Below are 21,945 nucleotides of genomic sequence, written 5' to 3' on the forward strand. Positions count from 1 at the left end.
TTAGACTACCAGTTTTGAATTCGAATTTAAACGATAGAAAGGTTGCGGAATTAATAGATTCAAGCAGTAGAACATGGAAAAAGGAGTTGATCGAGCATATCTTCCCGGAGGATGTAGCAGAGATGATCCTCAGCATCCTGCTGGCTGAAAGACCACACGAAGACTTTCAAGTTTGGAGTACTGAAGCGTCGGGGGAGTTCACAGTACGTAGCTCCTATAAACTATTACAAAACACTACATATGATCCTAGAGCTTATGCTTTACAATCTGACTATAAGGATTTCTACAGAAAACTATGGCTTCTAGATTTACCCTCAAAAATCAAAATTATAGTATGGAAGATCTCGTGGAATTTCCTAGCTACTCGCGTTAATCTGCTAATAAGACGGCTAACGAGTACTTCAATGTGTCCTCGGTGCGGTTCTGGCTCTGAATCCATGGAACATCTTCTTCGAGAGTGCCCTGTTACATTATCAGTGTGGAGAGAGTTATCTTTTCTTAGTTATGTGCAGGATAACCAGATGGGGTTTAAACAGTGGCTAACCTGGGTTTTTTCACAGTGTTCAGTAGCCCACCGTCGGATTTTCTGTGTTGCAGTATGGGCCATTTGGGGTGATAGGAACAACAGGTTACATAACAAAGGAAGTAAATCTGCAAAGGAAATAGGTAGTTTTGTTATAAGTTATATTTCAGAGTTAGACTCAGTTGCTAAAATTGGCCGACGATCTTCCACAACTATTAAAAAATGGGTAAAACCAACAGACAGTTTTATCAAAATCAATTTTGACGCAGCTTATGTAAGAGGGCAAAATAAAGCGGCTATCGGAGTTGTGGCCAGAAATGATGAGGGTTCAGTTCTCTTATCTTGTTCAGAGGTTTATCAGTGGGTTCCATCAGCTTTTAGAGCGGAAGCAATCTTATGTAGGAAAGCTCTCCAGATCGGCGTACACATGCAATGGGACAAGTTTATTATTGAAGGAGATTCGTTATCAATAATAAAAAAGTGTAAAACAAAAATCCCAGATAAATCACTGGTTAGTGCGTTTATTCACGATATACATAAGCTTTCGGTATACTTTAAGGAATGTAAGTTTGAGCATACCCCAAGATCTACAAATGGGCTTGCGCATAATCTAGCATCTGAAGCGATGAAGAGTAATAGAGGAGTTTACCTGGTCGGAAGAGCCCCTGGAGCTGCAGAAATTCAAGCAGAAATCGACAGCGTGAGAGAACCAGACTGAAGCCGGATAAGGGAGAAATGGAGAGATGGTTCCAGAATAAAGCAGATTTCAAAGTAACTATACTAAGCTTTTGGTTGTCAATACGTCTTGAAGGTGATTTGAGATTGAAGGGACAAGACGAGTTATGACTATTGAGTCTAATTGGGCAGAGGAAATGGCTAAATTAATGGACTGCAGAGTTGTTTCCTTTTTACATTTCCTAGATGATTAGGGTGCCTTTTTCATTAATGCTTTTGTTTTTCTTTTCGATGGGCCTAGGCTGAGTACTGGGTTTGTTTTTCTTTCTTATTTTTTGAACTCTTGTGTAAACTCTTAAGTTTTATTTTAGCCCAATCTGAGATTATTTCAAAAAATAAATAAATAAATAAAAATGCGAAAATCGAATAAATGATCAAATTAAGCGGAACGCCAGATTTGAGTACTTCTGATCAAGAGATAAAGTGATAAGTGGTAGCTTTAGCTACACTTATCTGATCAAGTGAAAAAGTGATAAGTGCTACACTTATCTGTTCAAGAGACAAAGTGATAAGTGGTAGCTTTAGCTACACTTATCTGATCAAGTGAAAAAGTGATAAGTGCTATACTTATCTTATCAAGTGACAAAGTGATAAGTGTTAGCCTTAGCTACACTTATCTGATCAAGTGAGAAAGTGATAAGTGGTAGCCTTAGCTACACTTATCTGATCAAGTGACAAAGTGATAAGTGGTAGCCTAGCTACACTTATCTGATCAGGGACAAGTGATAAGTGATCATACATAAGATCATAGTTATACTATGACAAAGTGAAAGTGAAGTACTCAATTTTCCGTAACCGTTCCATAATTTGATTAAGGATGACAAGTGACAAATGGACCCAAAAGAATTAAAGTAAATGGATAAGTGCTAGTGTATTTATATCAGGACGATGTTGTTATTCAAGCTAAAATGATATTTTCATTGCAAAATTGAGAATTTCATAAATGTGTTATTGAATGGTGTAATCAATAAACATTGAGTTAAATGGTAAATACGTATTAGTGTTGAACTTGATGTCATTGAATTGTACGTGAATTAAATGGAAATTGCTAGTGATATGATCTAAATCGTGAGCATGAGAAATTGCGAATTGAAGGAAATTGAAATGAAGCATTGAATTGCATGAGTATGTATCGGGTCTCGTAAGCCCTAATTATTATGATTATAACATTTTGAGGATATATTGTGAAAAGTTATAGGAGCATGTTAATTATTTTGAAAGTTTTAATTTAGATGAAATTTTATAACTCGGTTAAATACGTTTACAAGTGCATGTGTTTTGGTAATGCCTCGTACCCTATTCCGGTATTGAATACGGGTAAGGGGTGTTACAACAATTATATACAATTTAATCTCAAAATACACATTAATTCAATTCATCAACTCATTCAAGTAATACCAAATCAAAATACCTAAAAAAGTTACCACAACAAATCAAATATATGTAAGCCACACATGCTAGCATAACAACTATACCTTATTCTCATACCCAAACCCTTTGCAAATTGCACAAAATATCATTCATAACATTTACATAAGTCAAACATTAACTAAAATAGCACAAGAGCCTATACATGTCATATAATTTGAATTTAACGTTTCAAAAACTACCGAGATAAACTGGATAGTGTGACTTGAGTGCCAATCTGATCGTCTAACCTTCCAAAAATCTACAATGACATTAAACAACACAAATAAGCGTAATGAAGCTTAGTAAGTTCGATGAGATAAACAAAAATCTTACCGAACTAACTATAATAAATCAAATAAAAAAATCATCCATGACAATTCCCTGTCATTCACAACTTTAATCGATAGATACATCCGTATTCAAATCAATACAAAAATAAATAACATGTCTTTCAAATTCATTAATAAATCACCTTGCCGAGATTTTTTCATTTGAAGAATGACTTACGGATAAGAGTACATCGCCAACAGAAGCTTGAAAGCTAAAGAAAAGCTTGTTAGAGCTGAACAGAAGCTCGTAAGAGCTTATCCACCCAATTACACCAAACAAAAAGTAAAACACGAGAGTTCGCAACAAATGCTAAACCCCAGTTTACTTGGGTAAAATGCCGATATCTCCCTTCAATACCATCTCCACTCCAAACCCCCGTCATACACCAAATCACGAATGTACTCAAATCTCGCGTTCAATTCAAACCGAATATCCAATTCAATATTATAATTCAAACAATAATTTATTTCCAGCAATAGAATATATGCATAAAACCAATCATCAATTTATACAAATGTTAAATTTTAACCGTACGAACTTACCTAGACTGAATTGTAGTAATTGCAAAAGTTCAGGGGCTATTCTGCTATTTTTCCTTTTCCACGAGTATCTACGGGATCTTGATCTAAAATATAAAATTACTCTTTTATTAGCATATATTTCACTTCCAATTCATTTTACAATTAATACCATTTTATTTTTTGAATTTGCGCAATTACTCCAAACTTTTACAATTTTTTTGCAATTTAATCCCTTAATTAGTTAATCTATCAAATTAACTAATTTTCTCAAAAAAAAAATCTATCAAAATATTCTAGGCCCTCATACAACCCCTAATAAACCTAAAATTCACTATCAAACCCTAATATTTTGACATTTTCACAATTTAATCCTAAAATCAATATTTAACAAAAATCATTTAACAAAATCATCACACAACACAATCAAAGCTCCAAATCCATGTTATTCATAAAAAAATCTAATATTTATCAATGGAAACTTCCAAAATTTTTAAAAAAATCAGAAACCTAGTTGCAACGATCTCAAAAATATAAAAATTACAAGAAACGGGTAAGAATTGAACTCATATGGAATTTCCTATGCTCAACCGATTCTCCAAGCTATTTCTATGGTGTTTTGGCAGTGACAAAAGAATAAAATGAAGAAGAAAACCTATTTCTTCTTACTTAATTTTGCTTTAATTTCAACTAAATTACAAGTTTACCATTATAATTTAATTATTTTGTCCTTATCCATCAATTTGTCGTCCCATTATATTATTTAGGGCTTAATTATCACTTAAGTCTTTCCTCAATTAATAATTACACCATTTCATCACCTAATTGCTATAATTAGCAAATTTTGCATTTTTTAATTTAGTCCTTTTTAATTAATTAACTATCGAAACGTTAAAATTTTTTAACAAAACTTTAATACCACCTTAATGACACTCCATAAATATTTATAAAAATATTTACGACTTGGTTTATAGAAACGAGGTCCTGATATCTCACTTTCTAAAATCACTTGACCTTAAGGTCTTACCACTTAAAATTGGAGATGACTAGTATTTTGATGATGATGAATTGAAATATCATGTGGCAGAATTTTCCAGGGATCTCTACTTGATGGATTATCAAGTCAGTGGTTTGCTCCTTTGCTATGGTAAGTTTCCTGTAATTCTAAATCTTGATAGAGATTGTTTATTATTATCAGGTTCCAATGAGGAGATACGTAGAGCTATTTTCAGTATGGCTCCTTTGAAAGCACTTGGGGTTGATGGTTTCCAAGCTAAATTTTATCAGTTGAATTGGGATAGTATTGGTGACTCTATTAGCTCGCTCGTTCGGAAAATCTTAGGAGGGAGACCGTTAGATCCTAAGATGAATAGAACTTTGATTGTGTAGTTGCCAAGGTTCAAAGACCGGAGAGTGTTACTCAGTTTAGGCCTATAAGCTTATGTACGGTGTTGTACAGAATTGTTGCAAAAATGATCGTTAATAGGATGAGGCCTTTGATGGATAAACTTACTAAACAAAACCAATCAAGTTTTGTTGCTGGAAGGAGTATTCAGATAACATTATTGTGGCTTGAGAGACCATTTATTCTATAAAAGGCTTCAAGGGTGAAAAATTCAGAATGGCTGTAAAGATTGATTTGGAGAAGGCATATGATAAAGTTGGATGAGATTTTTTGGAAAATACTCTCCTAGATGTTGGGATACCGCAATTTTTGGTGACTGTGATCTTGAATTGTGTGTCTTTAGCTACATTTCAGATACCTTGGAAGGATTCTATTACAAATACTTTTCGTCCTTCACGAGGAATTAGCTAAGGGGGATCCCCTGTCTCCTTATTTGTTTCTGCTTTGCATGGAAAGGTTGGGGCACCTTATCGAGGACATTGTTAACCGAGGGAGTTGGGCCCCACTATTCTTATTGAGTAGAGGTCCAACACTTTCTCATTTATTCTTTATTGACAACCTTATTCTCTTTTATGAAGCGAATGTAAGCCAAACTACTCAAGTTAATGATATTCTTAGTCTTTTTTGCCAATTTCCTAGGTAGAAAGTAAATCAAAAGAAATCTCAAGTACTTTTTTTCTCCTAATACACTTGTTGATCTTACTGATGTAATTTGTAGAGATATAGGTATGGTACGTGTCGAGGATATTGGAATTTATCTTGGTATGCCTATGTTTCATAAAATAATTATCTTGGACAAGTTTGGTTTTGTGGTAAATAAATTTAGTAATAAGTTGAATGGGTGGGAAGCAAAAAGGTTATCCTTAGCAAGTGGAATCATGTTAGCAAAATCTGTCTTGCTTGCTATTCCTAACTATTTTATGAGCACAATTCATATTCTGATATTTAAATGTAATGAAATTGAAAAGATAGATCGTAATTTCATTTGGGGTTCTACCTTGGAATCGAGGCGACCAACTATTATTCCTTGGGGAGATTGTTGCCGAAAATTTGAGTTTGGTGGACTTGGAATTAGGAATTTAGCTGAATAAAACAAGCTATTCTTGTTGAAATTGGGTTATCAAATTCTTACTAAAACTGACACTTTGTGGGTGCAACAAGTGAGGAACAAGTACAAATTGTATGGGGTGTTTGTTGTCGAATTCCATTACAAGGAACAATTGTTCCTTCATTTGGAGATCGTTGATGAAAGTATGGCTGGAGGTGATTGGTAATGTGTTTTGATCATTTGGAGATAGTAGACTTACGAATTTCTAGAATGATATGTGGATTCATCAATTTGGTCCGCTTAGGGACTTTTTCGTAGGAGTGGGACAACCAGATGATATGTTATGGGTGTGTGATATGGTGAATGATTAGGGAGATTGAGATTGGCCTTGGTTACGTAGCTTGCTTCCCGATAATATTGTGTTTGCTATTGTGACTATGGTTCCTCTATCTGTTGATGCGGGGTCGGATAGGCTTGCTTGGAAATGGATGGTTAGAGATAATTTTTCTTGTGTTGAAACTTTCAAGAATTTGCATCAAACTAGTTTTGATGAGTCATCTACCTGTTGGAAACTGTTATGGAAAACTAAAGCGCCCCAAAGAGTGCAAGTCTTCCTCTAGGTTTTATGGCTGGGCAGGTTATTACAAATGGTGAGCGAGCAAGATGATATATGAAAAATGAGTGTCATTGTCCAAGATGTGGTTCAGTATTGGATTCGGGTATTCATTCGATTCGTGATTTTCTATTTTCAAGAATGATATGGCAATCGGTGGTACCAAGTGCGGTTCAAAGTGTGTTTTTTTCCTTACCGCATAAGGAGTGGTTATCTTGGAATTTGCAAAATTCCAAGATTCGGAGATCTGATAAGTTTGTATGGCAGTCGCTTTTCTCCATTCTTTGTTCGTTACTATGGAAGAATCGTAATCTCTTTGTGTTTGCTATTAGTAGTAACTGTGCTCAAAACCTTGTTGATACTGGTATTGCATGGGCAAGGAGTTTCGCTAATCCAAGCATGACCTCGCCTCATCAGAGTCCTTTAGTGTTGACTTTTCATTGGTCGCCACCGAAAATGGCTTAACACAGATAGAGCAATGCCACCCAGTAACGGTAATTCTTCGATTGGAAAGGTTCTTAGGGATTTTGATGCAAGATGGTTGTGTGGTTTCTCAATGATGGTTGTTAAGGACACGGTCTTCTGAGTTGAAGCATGTGTTATGTTGGAAGGTTTGCATATAGCATGAGATAGGGGTCAAGAAAATTAGAGATCGAATGCGATAATGCATTGCTTGTTGAGTGTTTACTGGTGGGTTGCACCGTCAATAGTAGCTTAGCTTAGCTAGTTTAATTCACATCTTCATCAACAGAGATTGGAGGATACGAATTCGTCACATTTCGAGAAGCCAAAATGCAGTTGTTGATCAAATGGCCAAGTATGAGTCTAATAGTCCATTGAATTTAATTTTATTTGAAGACCCCCTTCGTTAGTTCAAGAGGTTTTTTGTTGTCGAATAATGCTTTCTTTGCATGGGTTTGATTGGTTTTAATGTTTTCGCTTAATGTTATTATTTTCTACAAAAAAAAATTAATTTGTAATTTTGAAATTTATCATAAGACGAGAGAAAAAAATCAATCTCTTTATTTTTATTTTTATTTTTAAAAAAATTTGAAACAAAATTTTAAAATAAGCATGCATACACGCATTTATTTGAAGAAAAAGAAATCGAAGTTAATGATTTCACTAGAAAAATTATACACCAATACTCAAGTATATGCAGTTATTGATGAATCGAACATGGTTATTCCACTGATTGGATAATGTTTTCCCGAAATAATCCAAAGCTTAGAATAAAATTAAAACACCTAGCTTGAACTTGCTTGGTTAAATTACTTTATTAATTAATTTTACTAACAAAATATATTTAAGAATATAACATAATATTTTATCATTTTATTGATAATACAATAGTCAACAAGAGTAAAATAAAAAATATATATATTAAGAAGATAGAGATTAAATTATAAATTTTAGATATAAAAAATGCAATTTTACTATTTCTTTTAATTAATAATAACTGGCAATTTTTTACAGCCAAAAACTCTTGCTTGCTTTATTGAAATCACTAATAACAAAAAATAACTCCAAACTTAGATTCAATCAATTAATATTTTCCCTTGAGATTGGAGTATTAAATAATTTCTTCTTTCTCATACATGTTAGTTTAAAGTGGTTATGAAATAAAGAGGAAATGAGCTGGTTTCTCTAAAAAAAACTTTAAAATAGGAATTAAAACATAAGTATGAAAATGTATGAAAGCAAAGCAATCAACAAAGAAATTGCACCCTGTGTCTATGTCCTTTCCCCTAGTATTCTCTCTTTATAAATTCTCAATCCACTATATTAAATTGTAACATTATTTTAGGTCAAGGACCGGCAAGGGCCTCCACATCTTAAAATGGAAATTTCTTTATTTAGATTAATAAGTATAAAGTTACACTTTTTCCCCTTAAAAATTATAAAAATTTGATTTAATCTTTTAAAAATTATTGAGATATAAGTTATTAAAATGATGAAATTACATTTTTACTATCATAAAAAGTACAATTTAATTTCGACCCTTAAAAAATTTCCTGACTTCACCCATGTTTTGGATTATAACATTTGAATTTAGTTAAATTGCAACTATATTAAATTCTCTTTAAGAATTTTAGCTTACCATATTTTAATTTTTCGTACATGAGTATAAAAATATAGATTTCTATATATAAAAACATTAATAAATTCGACACATACGCATATCTAATATTTATCATCAAATCTGAGTAGTCCATTAATAACCTCTCAACTCTACTCTTGATGCATAGATTTCTTGCAAACAAATAAAGTCTCTTAACTTGACACTTTACATACACATCAAGTACAATAAAAAGGCATTATTACCAGCAATATACATAATCAAATTATTCAAAAATTAGATATCCAAGCCTTTTAACTTCTATAACGAAAATTTAACTAATTTTGTCGAAATAGGTGTTTAACCACTTAAATTTCATTTCTAAGCTTGGATTTCAACTTCATACATCCTAAATATCATTCAATTATAGATCTAAACCATAAATTTTACCCAATTACACTAATATATTTTCTTTTTCGAAAAATCAAGCTTATGTGATCTTTTAAAAGAGGAAAACATTCAATTTGCTTAAATTCATTAAGGATTTGTTAAATTAAGATCAAATACCTTTTAATTAGATCAAAATGAGTTAAAAATCACTTTAAAATCAAAGCTTAGCCAAGAAAGACAAGATCTACCATTTTCAAGCCAAAAATCAACTTAAAATCAAGTGATATATTAGGTCTTTATTAAACCATTTAAATCTTGAATTGAAATAACAGCTCACTTAGTTTAATCATAAAAGGTTAGAATCTCACCTTAATTTTGCAAAATCGAAGAGCTATAGAGCTAATTCGAATTAAAACGTGTGAAGATCTCTTGAGGATTTTAAGGATAAAAACATGAGTGTTCTTCAAAATTGAAAAGAGATTTTGTGTTTAGAGAGCTTAGGAATAAAAAAGGATCAACTAATTTCGGAATAAAAATTTTGATTTACTGTTTCGCAAATATTTGGAGAAGATGAAGAATGGGAGGGAAGGAGACGTGGGGTTGTTAAATAGGCACAAATTTTTAAAAATTGGGTCATTGCGCATTTAACCACCACAAGTTTCTTTTTTTTTTCAAATAGGTCATTGCTTTTTCAATTAAAATCAATTTCAAAATTATTCTCAAATCAAACCTCATTTTTAAAAATACATTTTAACCAAATTAATTCGCAGACACTTAATTTTAATTTCTTAACCTAAAATTGTTAATTCTAATTGTTGTTTGAGCTTAATGTTCATCTGCATTTCGCGAGGATTGAATACTTGCATGTTCTTTTCCCTTAGTTTCTCGCTTCGTGGTTTATTATTTTTTGTTAGAAGTTATCAATTTTGGGTCTTTGGATTTGAATAATTTCATTTTGAGGTGAATAACAGTAGATTGGAGCCTTAGCTACAGTGGAATCTGATTAAATTTGATTGCATGAAGTATATATCTTGATTTTTGTATTCCGAAGTTCAAATGTGGAGTCGATAATTGATAAATGATGTTGCTTTGATTTTCTTTTCCTGCTGAATTCAGTGGTTTACTTGGTAAACAGTTTGAATTTTGATTGATTGATGATGAAGTCTCATCTTTTCGATTTCTATTCTCTTTTCTGCAAATAATTAGAAGATTGTTTTGCCAAACTGGATAATACTTAAAATGGGGGTTTCAATTGGTTTACAGTTTCGATGGATATGAGATTGTTGTGGACTATGGGTAAAGGTTATTTTTTAGACTTTCAGTTTACATTATTATTTGCTTCCTTTTGATCTTTTTCCTTGGAACAACTAAAACTAGACTGTAAATATATATACATGCGCACGCACACACAAACGCATATGTACTTTTTTCTTTTAATGAATCCTATGCATGTTTACGGATTTGTGTTTGTGTTGTCGTTTCATGTTTATGGTTCCTTATAGATCATTTTGGAATTGATTGTTAGTGGTCTTGATTTAATATTCCTAAGAAATTGATTTAGTTGATACAGTTTCAGCTAAGCATTTAGTCCAACGATAGGCTCACGTATCCCTGTTTAGCAGGTTATCTGATTTTATGAGGATGTGAGGGAAAAATGTTTGGATTGTGTGTATTTCTGTTATATAGGATTTAGGAAGTGATGTATGATGAGATTTTCGAAACAAGTTGAAGTTTTATTTGTTTTTATTATTTGATTCAACTGTTGAAAGATGATTTGAGATAAACAGAAGTATAATGTCTTATTCAATTCAATCCCATGTTTTCTTATAGCACCATTTTTTATGGGTAAAAAATGGATGAAAAGGTTGTTGCTTGAAAAAATGGGCAAGTATTATTCCCTTATTCATTCATTTCTATGGAGCTCGGGCTCCCTTCTAGTAGTTTGTTGGTTCAACTATCATGTTGTTCTCTGGTTTTGTTTTTGCAAAGCTCCAGCTCTGTAGCTTCTATAGTTTTATTTTGTAGATTCGTCATGTTGGTTTCTTTTAACTCTTCAGCCTTTGTAGATACATTCTACAGATCTTGCAATGTAGCCTCTGTGGTTATGCTCTATAGATCTAAGATTCAACTTTCTTCTTGTTGTTTTTGGATGCAACTGCCATGATCTAAGTTGGTTAAATTTTGTGGAGCTTTGACTTCCTTCATGTTGTTTGGGGTAACATGGTTGGAGCTTAGGCTTCTTTTATGTTAGTTTTGTTGATATGAAATTCAGTTTCCTTTATGTTGTTTGGGTATAACTCTATGTATGTTTTTTAGTGCACATATGATAGGATTAGCTTAGCTTGTATAGCTTCTTACTGGTCCTTGCAGCTTTTAATTTCTATGCTTACATATATGTCTCATATATATTCTATATCGAAGAACTATTTTATTTATAAATAAATATAATTTGGTAGTATCCACCAACTGAAAAACTAAAAGAGCTAACAGTGTAACGTGAGACATTACAACACAAAAAAATACAACCATGATATTTTAGAGGTATAGTTTTGGCAGAGTACTTCAACATGATATTTTGGCAACATGTATCCGATTCAATGATATCTTCTATTTTTGCTTGCCCATTTACTTTTAACAGTTTGTATCATTGGTGGATCCATCAATTAGTTCTGTTTTTTCGATACTACGAGATTGCTACGAATCATTTGTCATGTATCGCTTTGAAAGATATCTTGTTGCTTGCTTGGGTATGTCCATTTCTAAAGCCTTAAATTCAACTAAAAATTTTATTTTGTAACTCTAGTTTACTGTTTCTAGAGTGTCTTATTTGTTTCTGTAAAAATTCTTCTTATGTCTAATATACAATGCCCCTCATTCATTCTAGTTATATTCTACAAGAGAATATGCTCTACTCACTTGGTTTTACTCAAGCAAGGTCCAAGATGTAATTATTTGCAGGCCTTACTTTAGCAATGATGAGAAAATCTAAAGGCTTTCTATCAAAATATTTAGAAAATTAATGGTCCGCTGATTTACGATGACAACCTTTTACTTTCAAGATTTTATAAATCTCGTGGTCCGTTAATTTATTTTTACAATTAGGTTCAACATGGCCACAATTAGTTACACTGCCTGTCGACATGGCCGTGTGACTCTACATATACTGTTTTAATTCCCATACACATTTAGGCTACACGGATGGGTGTTTTAATCTCACACGGCCTCAACTTGACCACACAGCCGTGTGGCCCTTGTTTTTGCTTTTTATCTATCTTTTCATTAAAGTTCCAAATTAATTCTAACTTGTTTTTGAGTTGGTCTAAGAGCTTTGTAAGCTCGTTTGGAACTCGATTATGTTTATAAATAATATTTTGCTTGGATTATATCATGTTTATTATTTAATGGAATGTTTAAAGCCGAATTTATTTGTAATATGCTTGGTTAACTATGGTAGCATCCTATAACTTGGATTCGACGACTGGACCAGGTGAGGAGTGTAACATTTATGATCACGACCTTTTACTCACAGGATTTTATGAATCTCGCAGTCCGCTGATTTACGATAACAACCTTTGGCTTTTTTACAATCCGCTAATTTACGATCATAATCTTTTACTTACGGTATTTTATGAATCTCGTGGTCCGTTGATTTACGATTATGACATTTGACTTTCTTACGGTCCGTTGATTTATGATCATTACCTTTTACTTACGAGATTTTATGAATCTCGCGGTATGATCACGAACTTTTACTTATGGGATTTTAAGAATCTTGTGGTCCACTGATTTATGATCACAACTTTTGGCTTTCTACGGTCTGCTGATTTACGATCACGACCTTTGGCTTTCTCACGGTCCGTTGATTTACGATCGCAACTTTTTACTTACAAGAAATACAGTTTGCAGCATTTCTAAAACTACAGTTCGAAGTACTCTACAATACGGTTGATTTCCTTAAAACAATTTCTCCAATAATCTTTTAACTCCTGTACCACACTATCGGACAACAAAATTTACTCAATAACTTTTCGAGTTAAAACTTACGTAGTAAGCCCCCAATTACACGCTGCACGCGTGTAATTTTGTCTCAAAAGAGTCACTTTATAACTCTTCTTCAACAATGTGAGGACAAATTGTTATAAAATATATCTTAACCCGGCCAGGAATCTGACGTAAAAGAAACCACCTTATGTACATTTCTAAAGTCCCTTTTGGGGGTCAACTCTTGAGAGACAATACCTTTTATCTTCCTCTTTACCAGAACATCTTCTTCCGTTCTATTCCACCCAACCAGAAACTGTACCAACAAGTGTTAACTTTTATATGTCGTTTTACATTTTGCTTCAATGTAGCTTCAAATGCCGATTTTGATTTTAGAACTGCATGTTCTATTCCATCACCTGAAGATGCATTGATATGAAGCCACCTGGTTTGTACAACCCCTATCAATCAACCGATTTTCTTTTGTTTTTCTATTGAATATAAAGCAAGTTGCAATAAACATACGTTCCTCCCACTACACCAAAACAGGTTTTTAGCGGCGTTTTTTAGGCCTTTAGCGGCGCTTTTTAACGCCACTAAAGATCTTTGCGGCGCTTCTTCAAGCGCCGCAAAAAAGGCCGCTAACGAAAACGTCGCAAACGTTTGCAGCGTTTACAAACAAAAACGCCGCTAAAGACCATGTTCTTTAGTGGCGCTTAGAAAAAAACGCCACTAAAGAACATGTTCTTTAGCGGCGCTTAAGGAAAAACGCCGCTAAAGATCATGTTCTTTAGCGGCGTTTTTTTCTAAGCGCCTCTAAAGAACGTGTTCTTTAGCGGCGTTTTTTCCTAAGCACCTCTAAAGAACGTGTTCTTTAGCGGCGTTTTTCTACAAGCGCCGCTAAAGAACATGTTCTTTAGTGGCATTTTTTTTACAAACGCCGCAAAAGAACATGTTCTTTAGTGGCGCTTTTATACAAAAACGCCACTATTTTGGAGATTTTTTTATATTAAATTTTTCATTTTTTCGGCCTTCCTGTAGCAAAAATTCAAAAGCAATATTTCAAAAGCAACCAATAGCAATAAATTTATATAAAATTTCAACATAAGGGAATAAAATAATATTAATATCAATAAATAAAAGTGAATTCATATTGTTTTTGCAAAAAATGTTAAATGTTAAATGTTAAAATGATAAAAATATTTATGTTATGCACTATGAAGGCGGAAGTTGCGACTTAAACATCTTCATCATAATCTGAAGCTGCTGCTGAAGTTCGTCGTACTTTTTTCTCTGCTCTGCTTCTCTCGTTGCAGCTTCCGCTTCCCTCGCTGCAGCCGCTGCTTCCCTCGCTTCCGCCTCTGCTGTAAGTTGTAGCTGGAGTTCTTCATATTTCCTTTGAACCTCAATTGTAGTTGCTTGCATCTGAGCCATCTGGTCTTTTAACCTCTGAACTTCAGCTTGAGCCTGACTCCCGAAGCCATGTATTGGTGGGAGCTGGATCCAAAATATTGGGTTGGGCTAACAAAAGATCCTTGAAATCGAACCCGACCATACCTTTCAGGACCCAAAACTTCAGTAATAATCCAGTTATCAATATCTTCAAGATGAACCGAACTATCACTAGAAGCAATTGCTTCGTACTCCGCCTTTTTATCCTTTAGTTTTTCCTAATAAATATATCACATAGTTAGGAACGCAATATTATATATTGAAAAACATATGCAACATAACAATAGTCGCATTACAAGCAATGAATTAAACCATTAGAAAATAAACACTATAAATAACTAAAATAAGTCAAATCGTATTAAGTAAACGTACCATTATTTCAGCAGCTTCAGGAGTCATGGGAGATCCATCTTTCTTCCTATGTGTAATTTCAAAAAGTTGAAGGCGTCCAACTTTTTGACTAGACGACCGTTCCTACAATATAGTAGTATAAATATTATTTAATAGAAAGTTATACATATTCGACAATATTAAAAAATTTAAAAATACCTCCGCCTCAGCTACACATGCGAAACTTCTCGACCCGGCTGTGTGGGTGAATTTTTGTTTCTGCTTGCTGCTTATTCCAACTTGTTCACGATCCTACGTTATGAAATTTTTTAGTACGTAAATAGAAAATACTATAAACCAACATAATTACAATAGTTTAGAAGGACGTCAGACCTCACCTTTATTCGAATGCCAAAATCTAACCGCATCTTCCCATTGGTACCTCAACATACCCGGCGGGACATTTTGCAATTTCTCATCGAGGGTTGTTTTTGTCTTATAATAATTTTTCTTCAAAGTACTTTTGTTGTCTCTCCATCTTTTTCCCAATGCCTTCTTTACATAAGCATTCGAGACCTCTAAAGCAAACCTCGCCTGCAAAAAACAAAAAACACAAGTTAATAAAGTAAATATAAATGAAACTATTTCCCAAGCATTATAGATGACATTAACATTTTGTTACCTTAATATTATCGATGGCTTGGTTTTTGTTGCTATCGGGCATTTGATGCCATGACTCGTAGTTTATAGGTAACATATTCGGATTTCGTGCTAAAATGCCCATGTATCCAGCTAAAAGTCGAGCTTCTGATCCAACAGGCTGACCAAAATTGTTTCGTCCAACTTTGACACGCTCGACTGGATCTAACTCGTACAACTCTCTAAGTAGCGTACGTCCTCGACCTCTGCGCATCCCACCATTTTCAGCTACATTTGGAGGTGTTTTTTTTAAGAAAACCGAGGTGGGAAACATAGGAATAAATACCTCAATTTCCTGGACTTCGAAGCAAACTATTGCAAAAAATAAAAATAAAAAGGAAAACATAAGTAAGTTAGTTCCAAATAAACAGGAAAGAATTAGTATTATGCACTAGTATTATGCACTAGTAAGGTGATTGTTAGTAATATGTGCAGTAGTAGTATTGCACTAGTATTATGCACTAGTATTATGCATTAGTATCTCTTGTCTAGTCCATATGCAAAATATTAGCAGAGCTATTAAAGGGAATGTATTCTCAAGCTCACCAGCACCATCCACAATCATATATACTGACATATAAAATAGTTTTGCTTATTGTCCTCGTTGCCACATATGTTTAAAAGGAACCCAGATTAAACTCTAAAATCCACAGCCATAAAGATGATAATACATTAGTTACCCATTAGTTACCCATAGTTTGAGATATTCAAATTTAGTTACCCATTAGTTACCCAAATACTACCATGACCAGAAGGGCTGTCCTTACCCTTTTATACTTCTCCAAAAATCGCTGTAATGGAGAAACAACAGGTTAAGATGAATACTTTTGAAGAATGCCAAATCTTCCTTATTAAAGGAGATGGAAAGAAAGTGACCCACAACTTGCCAAGCTTAGCTTAAACTTTGCTTATTGAAGAACACCCACAATCCATCATGTACAACGCTATTAAACTTTAAGTTATTTTATGAGTTTTCTTCCAAAAAAAATCTAAACAAAATAATCACAATAAATAATTATATATTCAACATGAGTTGTGCAAAACATAACTCAAACCAACTAAAGGAGCATTTGTCATTGGCGAAAGCACTTTTTTTATAGCTTCAACAAATCATATCCGACTTTCCTAAAATCGGAAGGTCTGTCCCTGTCTTCAATCTTAACAATTTCATTTTCATGGCCACGCCATTGATGCTCCTAGTTTTATTATTGGCTGTGTTTTGTATTCGGGCAACCCCTAAATAAACAAATTTTTTCCTAAACAAACCCTTCTATTTAAATTGCTAAATAAATAATTCACAAGTTCCCCAAATTCCCAAACAAGAATGGTGTTTTAACCTAAACCGCAAACCCCAAAATCTAATTTTTTTTTCTAAGCCCCAAATTCGAAAAACACAATGCACCCAAAACCCCAAATCAAGACGATGTTCTTCAGAAGGATTAAACGCATACCTTTTAACCAGATATTCTGCAACTACTGTCAAGAATGGCGCAATCGTTGCTTCCTCTTTGATGATTTCTGATTTCTCCTCCCCTTTCTTCCTTAGAATATTTTCTTAGGTTTTTTCCCCTTCCTAATCGGCGTTTTCACTTGCCTTTTCTTTCTGTCTTTGTCGAGTGAGTAAAAATGGTAAGTTAAACAACATCTGTAGAAACGGCATCGTTGAGAAAAAATATTAAAACACCTTTGCGGCGTTTATAGACCAAACGCCACAAAAAATTAAACCTTTTAACAGAAACGGCGCCGTTTTGTTAGTCTGAAATTGCATTTTTTGTGGCGTTTAATAAAAACCGCCACGTAGTCTTAATCTATTTTAAGCCAAACGTTGACGTTTTAAATAAATTATTCTAAAATTTTTCTAAGTTAAAAATCTGTTCCGGAAACGGCGTCGTTTAGCCATTATATTAACACCGTTTTGTGGCGTTTTTGGTACAAACGCCGTAATTTCTTCCACATTTCCGGCGTTTTCCTAAAAACGCCACTAAATATTACAGCTGTGAACAGAAACGACACCGTTTTCGTGGTCTGGAATTGCATTATTTGTGGCGTTTTCCTAAAAACGCCACTAAAGATTACAGCTGTGAACAGAAACGACACCATTTTGCGTGGTCTGGAACAAGCATTGTTTGTGGCGTTTTCCTAAAAACGCCACTAAATATTACAGCTGTGAACAGAAACGACACCGTTTTCGTGGTCTGGAATTGCATTATTTGTGGCGTTTTCCTAAAAACAAGATTGAAATTTATTGGGAGCAAAGCTTTAAATGAAAAGATTAATCAAAGTAGCAAACATTGCTAAAATAAAAAGTGAGTAAGACTAAATTAGGTGCCTCAGATATCACAATATGAGCTTCTCCTAGCAAACTTGTTGAAGACCATTTTGGGCTTGATATGTGTTCAAGAGATCTAGTGTACTTTGTCGATGCCCTAAGACGTAACGTTTCTCCTCCTTGTTACCTTTGAGGGGAAATGGCTATTACATGCCCATTCTTTGATCAAAATTTGAGTAACATTTTTGGGTTTTCAACTCAAAACTCATTTGGTCTCAAGACGCCCTTTGTGGGTTTTCGCCTTAGCCTCTCATCTTTTTAAGGGAAGTATTTTTTGATTGAATCCAAGTTCACGTGGTTGGGTAGATCATTAGCATCCATCTCAGTTAGAATCAGCATCCCTCTAAAAAATGTTTTTTTTACCATATAAGGTCCTTCCCAATTCGGCATCTATTTTCCTCTGTAGTCCTTTTGTATGGGAAGGATTTTTTTCAACACCAGGTCCCCCTCATGGAACTCTTTGGGCTAACTTTTTTGTCACAAGCTTGCATCATTCATTTTTGGTACATCTGACCATGACGGATAGCTTTTAGCCTATTCTTTTCAATCAAGTTCAACTGATCATATCGAGATTGGATCCATTCTACTTTATCTAACTTCAACTCTGATAAAACTCGGAAAGAATGAATCTCGACTTCAATGGGCAAGCTGCCTCCATTCCATAAACTAATGAGGAAGGTGTTACCCTGGTGGAGGTTCTGACAGATATTCGATAAGCATAGAGGGCAAATAGTAACTTCTCATGCCAATCTTTATAAGTTTCTATCATTTTCCCTACGATCTTCTTAATGTTCTTATTGGCTGCCTCCACTGCACCATTCATTTTTTAATGATATGGTGAAGAGTTGTGATGTTTGATTTTGAATTGACTATAGACCTTTGTTATCATGATTTTGTTCAAATTTAATGCATTATCATATATGATCCTTTTTGGCATTCCATATCGACATATGATCTCTTTCTTCAAGAATTTGCTAACTGTTGACTTTGTGACATTGGCATAAAGTGGCTTGTACCCATTTTATGAAGTAATCAATGACCATAAAGATGAATAGATACCCATTGGAAACTTTTGCAGAGATCGGCCCAATGACATCCATGCCCCCACATAGAGAAAGGCCATGGAGAAGTCATAACATTAAGAGGTGAAGGCGGCACATGAATTTTATCTCTATAAATTTGACACTTATGACATCTCTTGGCATAATTGATACAATCCATTTCCATGGTGGACCAATAATATCTGAATCTCATGATTTGCCTGGCCATTGTAAAACCATTAGCATGTGTTCTGCAAACACTCTCATTAACTTATTCTAGGATTTTCTAGGCCACAACAACATCTACACACCTTAGTAACATTTGGTCATTTCTTCTTTTGTATAAGATCTCCCCATCTAAGACGTATTCATTGGCCAGTCTTTTTAGAGTCCTTTTATCATTTTTGATTGCATGCTCAGGGTATTCACGGTTCATTTCATATCGCAATATATCCTGGTACCAAGGGTGATCATCTCTTTCTTCTTTCTTGATGTTGTAACAATGGGTCAATGACTCATAAGTGTTCATCTGGATAGGTTTCATATCCTCTTGCTTGTTCACTTTAATAATAAAAGTTAATGTATCGAAGGCATCGACCATTTGATTTTCATCTTGCGAGAGGTAGTAGAAGATGATGTCATCAAACTCCTTAATTAACTCGAGAACCAACTTTCGATAATCAATCAACTTTGGATCTCTCGTCTCCCATTCACCTTTGAGTTGATAGATTACTACTGCGGAGTCCTCGTATACCTCCAGTACCTTGATCTTGCATTCTATAGCTGCACGGATACCCATAATGCATGTCTCATATTCTGCCATGTTATTTATGCAATCAAAAACAAGTTTACTGTTGAAAGGATAATGATCTCCATCTTAGGATACCAGGACTACCCTAATTCTGTTACCCATGGCGTTTGAGGCGCTGTTAAAATTTAATTTCTAGGGATATTCTCTTGGAGCACTTTCTTCAGTGGTTACAACATACATCAGATCCTCATTTGGGAAATCGAAATTTAAAGGTTCGTAATCCTCTAGAGCTCTGCTAGCTAGGAAATCTGCTATTGCACTTTCTTTTACTTCCTTCTGGTTTACATAGAGTATATCAAATTCGAATAGCAGAATTTTCCATCGAGCCATTATTCCATTCAACGTAGTTGACTCCATCATGTACTTCAGATGATCCATCTTTGAGATGAGCCAAGTTGTATGGTACAACATATATTGTCTCAGCCTCTTGGTAGTCCAAATTAAGGCGCAGCAGAGCTTCTCGATTGACGAATATCTTGTCTCACATTCAGTAAACTTCTTACTGAGGTAATAGATTGCTCTTTCTTTCCTTCCTGACTCATTATGTTGCCCAAGTACGCATCTCATAGAATTTCCAAATACTGCCAAGTACAGTATCAGTGGTTTATCTAGGCTCGGTGGCATCAGTACTAGGGCGTTAGACAAGTAATGTCTGACCTTGTCGAAGGTCTTCTGGCAATCCTCATCCTATACACCTGGATCATGTTTCTTAAGGAGAAGAAATATGGGGTCATATTTCTCGGTTATTTGTAAAATGAACCGAGCAATGCAATTTAACCTTCCTTAGAAACCTCAAACCTTTTTTTGGGTATGCGATGGTGGTAAGTTCTGTATAACCTTGACTTTATCTGGGTCAATCTTAATCATTTTCTCGTTGACTACAAATCCCAGCAATTTACCTGATGTGGCCCCAAAAGTGCATTTTTATAGATTCAGCTATAGTTGGAATTTTCTCAACCTTAAAAATAGTTTCTTCAAGACTTTCACATGCTCTTTTTCTATTCAGGATTTTGCGATTATATCATCGACAGAAACATCAATTCCTTTGTGCATCATATCATGAAACAAAGTTACCATAGCTCTTTGATATACTGCTCCCATATTTTTCAGTCTGAAGGCATCACTTTATAACAAAATTTTCTCCGCATTGTTACGAATGTGGTCTTCTCCATATCTTCAAGATGCATCTTTATCTGGTTGTATCCGGAGAAACCATCCATGAATGATAACAGTGAACGACCTACCGTGTTGTCCACTAGGGTATCGATGTGAGGCAACGGGAAATTATCCTTCGGGCTGGGCTTGTTTAAATCCCTGTAGTCCACAAACATTTACACTTTTTTATCTTTCTTCAGGACGAGGACTATATTGGTTACCCGCTCCGAATATTTGACCACTTGTAGGATATTAACGTCAAATTATTTATTGACCTCTTCTTTTATTTTCAACAGGACATCTGACCTCCGAAGCTGGTGTACCACAATATCAGTACTTAGACTAGGCATGCCTTAATATGACCATGCGAAGACATCTTTGAATTCTTAAAGTAACTCAACGAGGTCTCGCCTTGTCTCTACAGTGATGCAAATTTTGATTTTCACTTCTTTCTTTTCTTGTTCATCCCCTAAGCTCACAACTTCTACTGACTCTTTGTGAGGTAGGATATGCTTCTCATCTTGCTCTACCATCATTAACAAATCAGGAAACAAGTTACAATCTCGATCATCTTCAAAGTCCTAAGGTTCCTCTAGACACATATCATGCTCGAAAGGAGACTTTAAGTAACAGCAGCGTCGCTTAAATCATTGATATCCGGAAACCTATTACATGAATAAAAGGAGACCCAATGAGCAAATGAATTTAAGAATGATTAAATGTGTGGTATGAGTATGAGAAAAAAGAGAAAAAAAAGTAGAATATTTGTCAAGTGGGACATAAAAATGCATTGTTTTCATTGAAATAAAGATAATAGACATACGCCTTTTCAAAAAAATCCCTATTACTCCCAAACTTAGAGCAACAAGTATGTTCTGAATATTACTCTAAAATAGTCCTAAATACTACAGGGATCTCCTCCATATTCCAGTTGTTTAGAACACTGTCAGGGATATAGGGACAAATTTTTTATAGGTTCCCTTCCTTAGTTCCCTCTTTGGAGCCATAAACATCTTCTCCTTATGAATCCTTAATGTCTTTAAAGAATTCTAATTCTTCGTTGTCCATCAGGCTTTGTACTAGAGTTCTGAACTCAGCGCGCTTTTGGATTTCATGA

At 34.3% G+C, this 21,945-nt stretch overlaps 1 protein-coding gene across 1 annotated transcript; it reads right to left on the reverse strand.

Annotated features, from left to right (window-relative positions):
• Nucleotides 1–20,051, reverse strand: LOC121214581 (uncharacterized). The gene is made up of 5 exons (XM_041088358.1): nucleotides 19,852–20,051; nucleotides 19,577–19,645; nucleotides 1,173–1,378; nucleotides 545–651; nucleotides 1–462 (listed from the first exon to the last, which is right to left on the reverse strand). Exons 1-5 carry the CDS (start codon nucleotides 20,049–20,051, stop codon nucleotides 370–372), a joined length of 675 nt encoding a protein of 224 aa, XP_040944292.1. The 3' UTR covers nucleotides 1–369.
• Nucleotides 20,052–21,945: the final 1,894 nt, after the last annotated feature.

The sequence above is a fragment of the Gossypium hirsutum genome, chromosome D02 (assembly GCF_007990345.1).
Source record: "Gossypium hirsutum isolate 1008001.06 chromosome D02, Gossypium_hirsutum_v2.1, whole genome shotgun sequence".
NCBI classification, from domain to species: domain Eukaryota; kingdom Viridiplantae; phylum Streptophyta; class Magnoliopsida; order Malvales; family Malvaceae; genus Gossypium; species Gossypium hirsutum.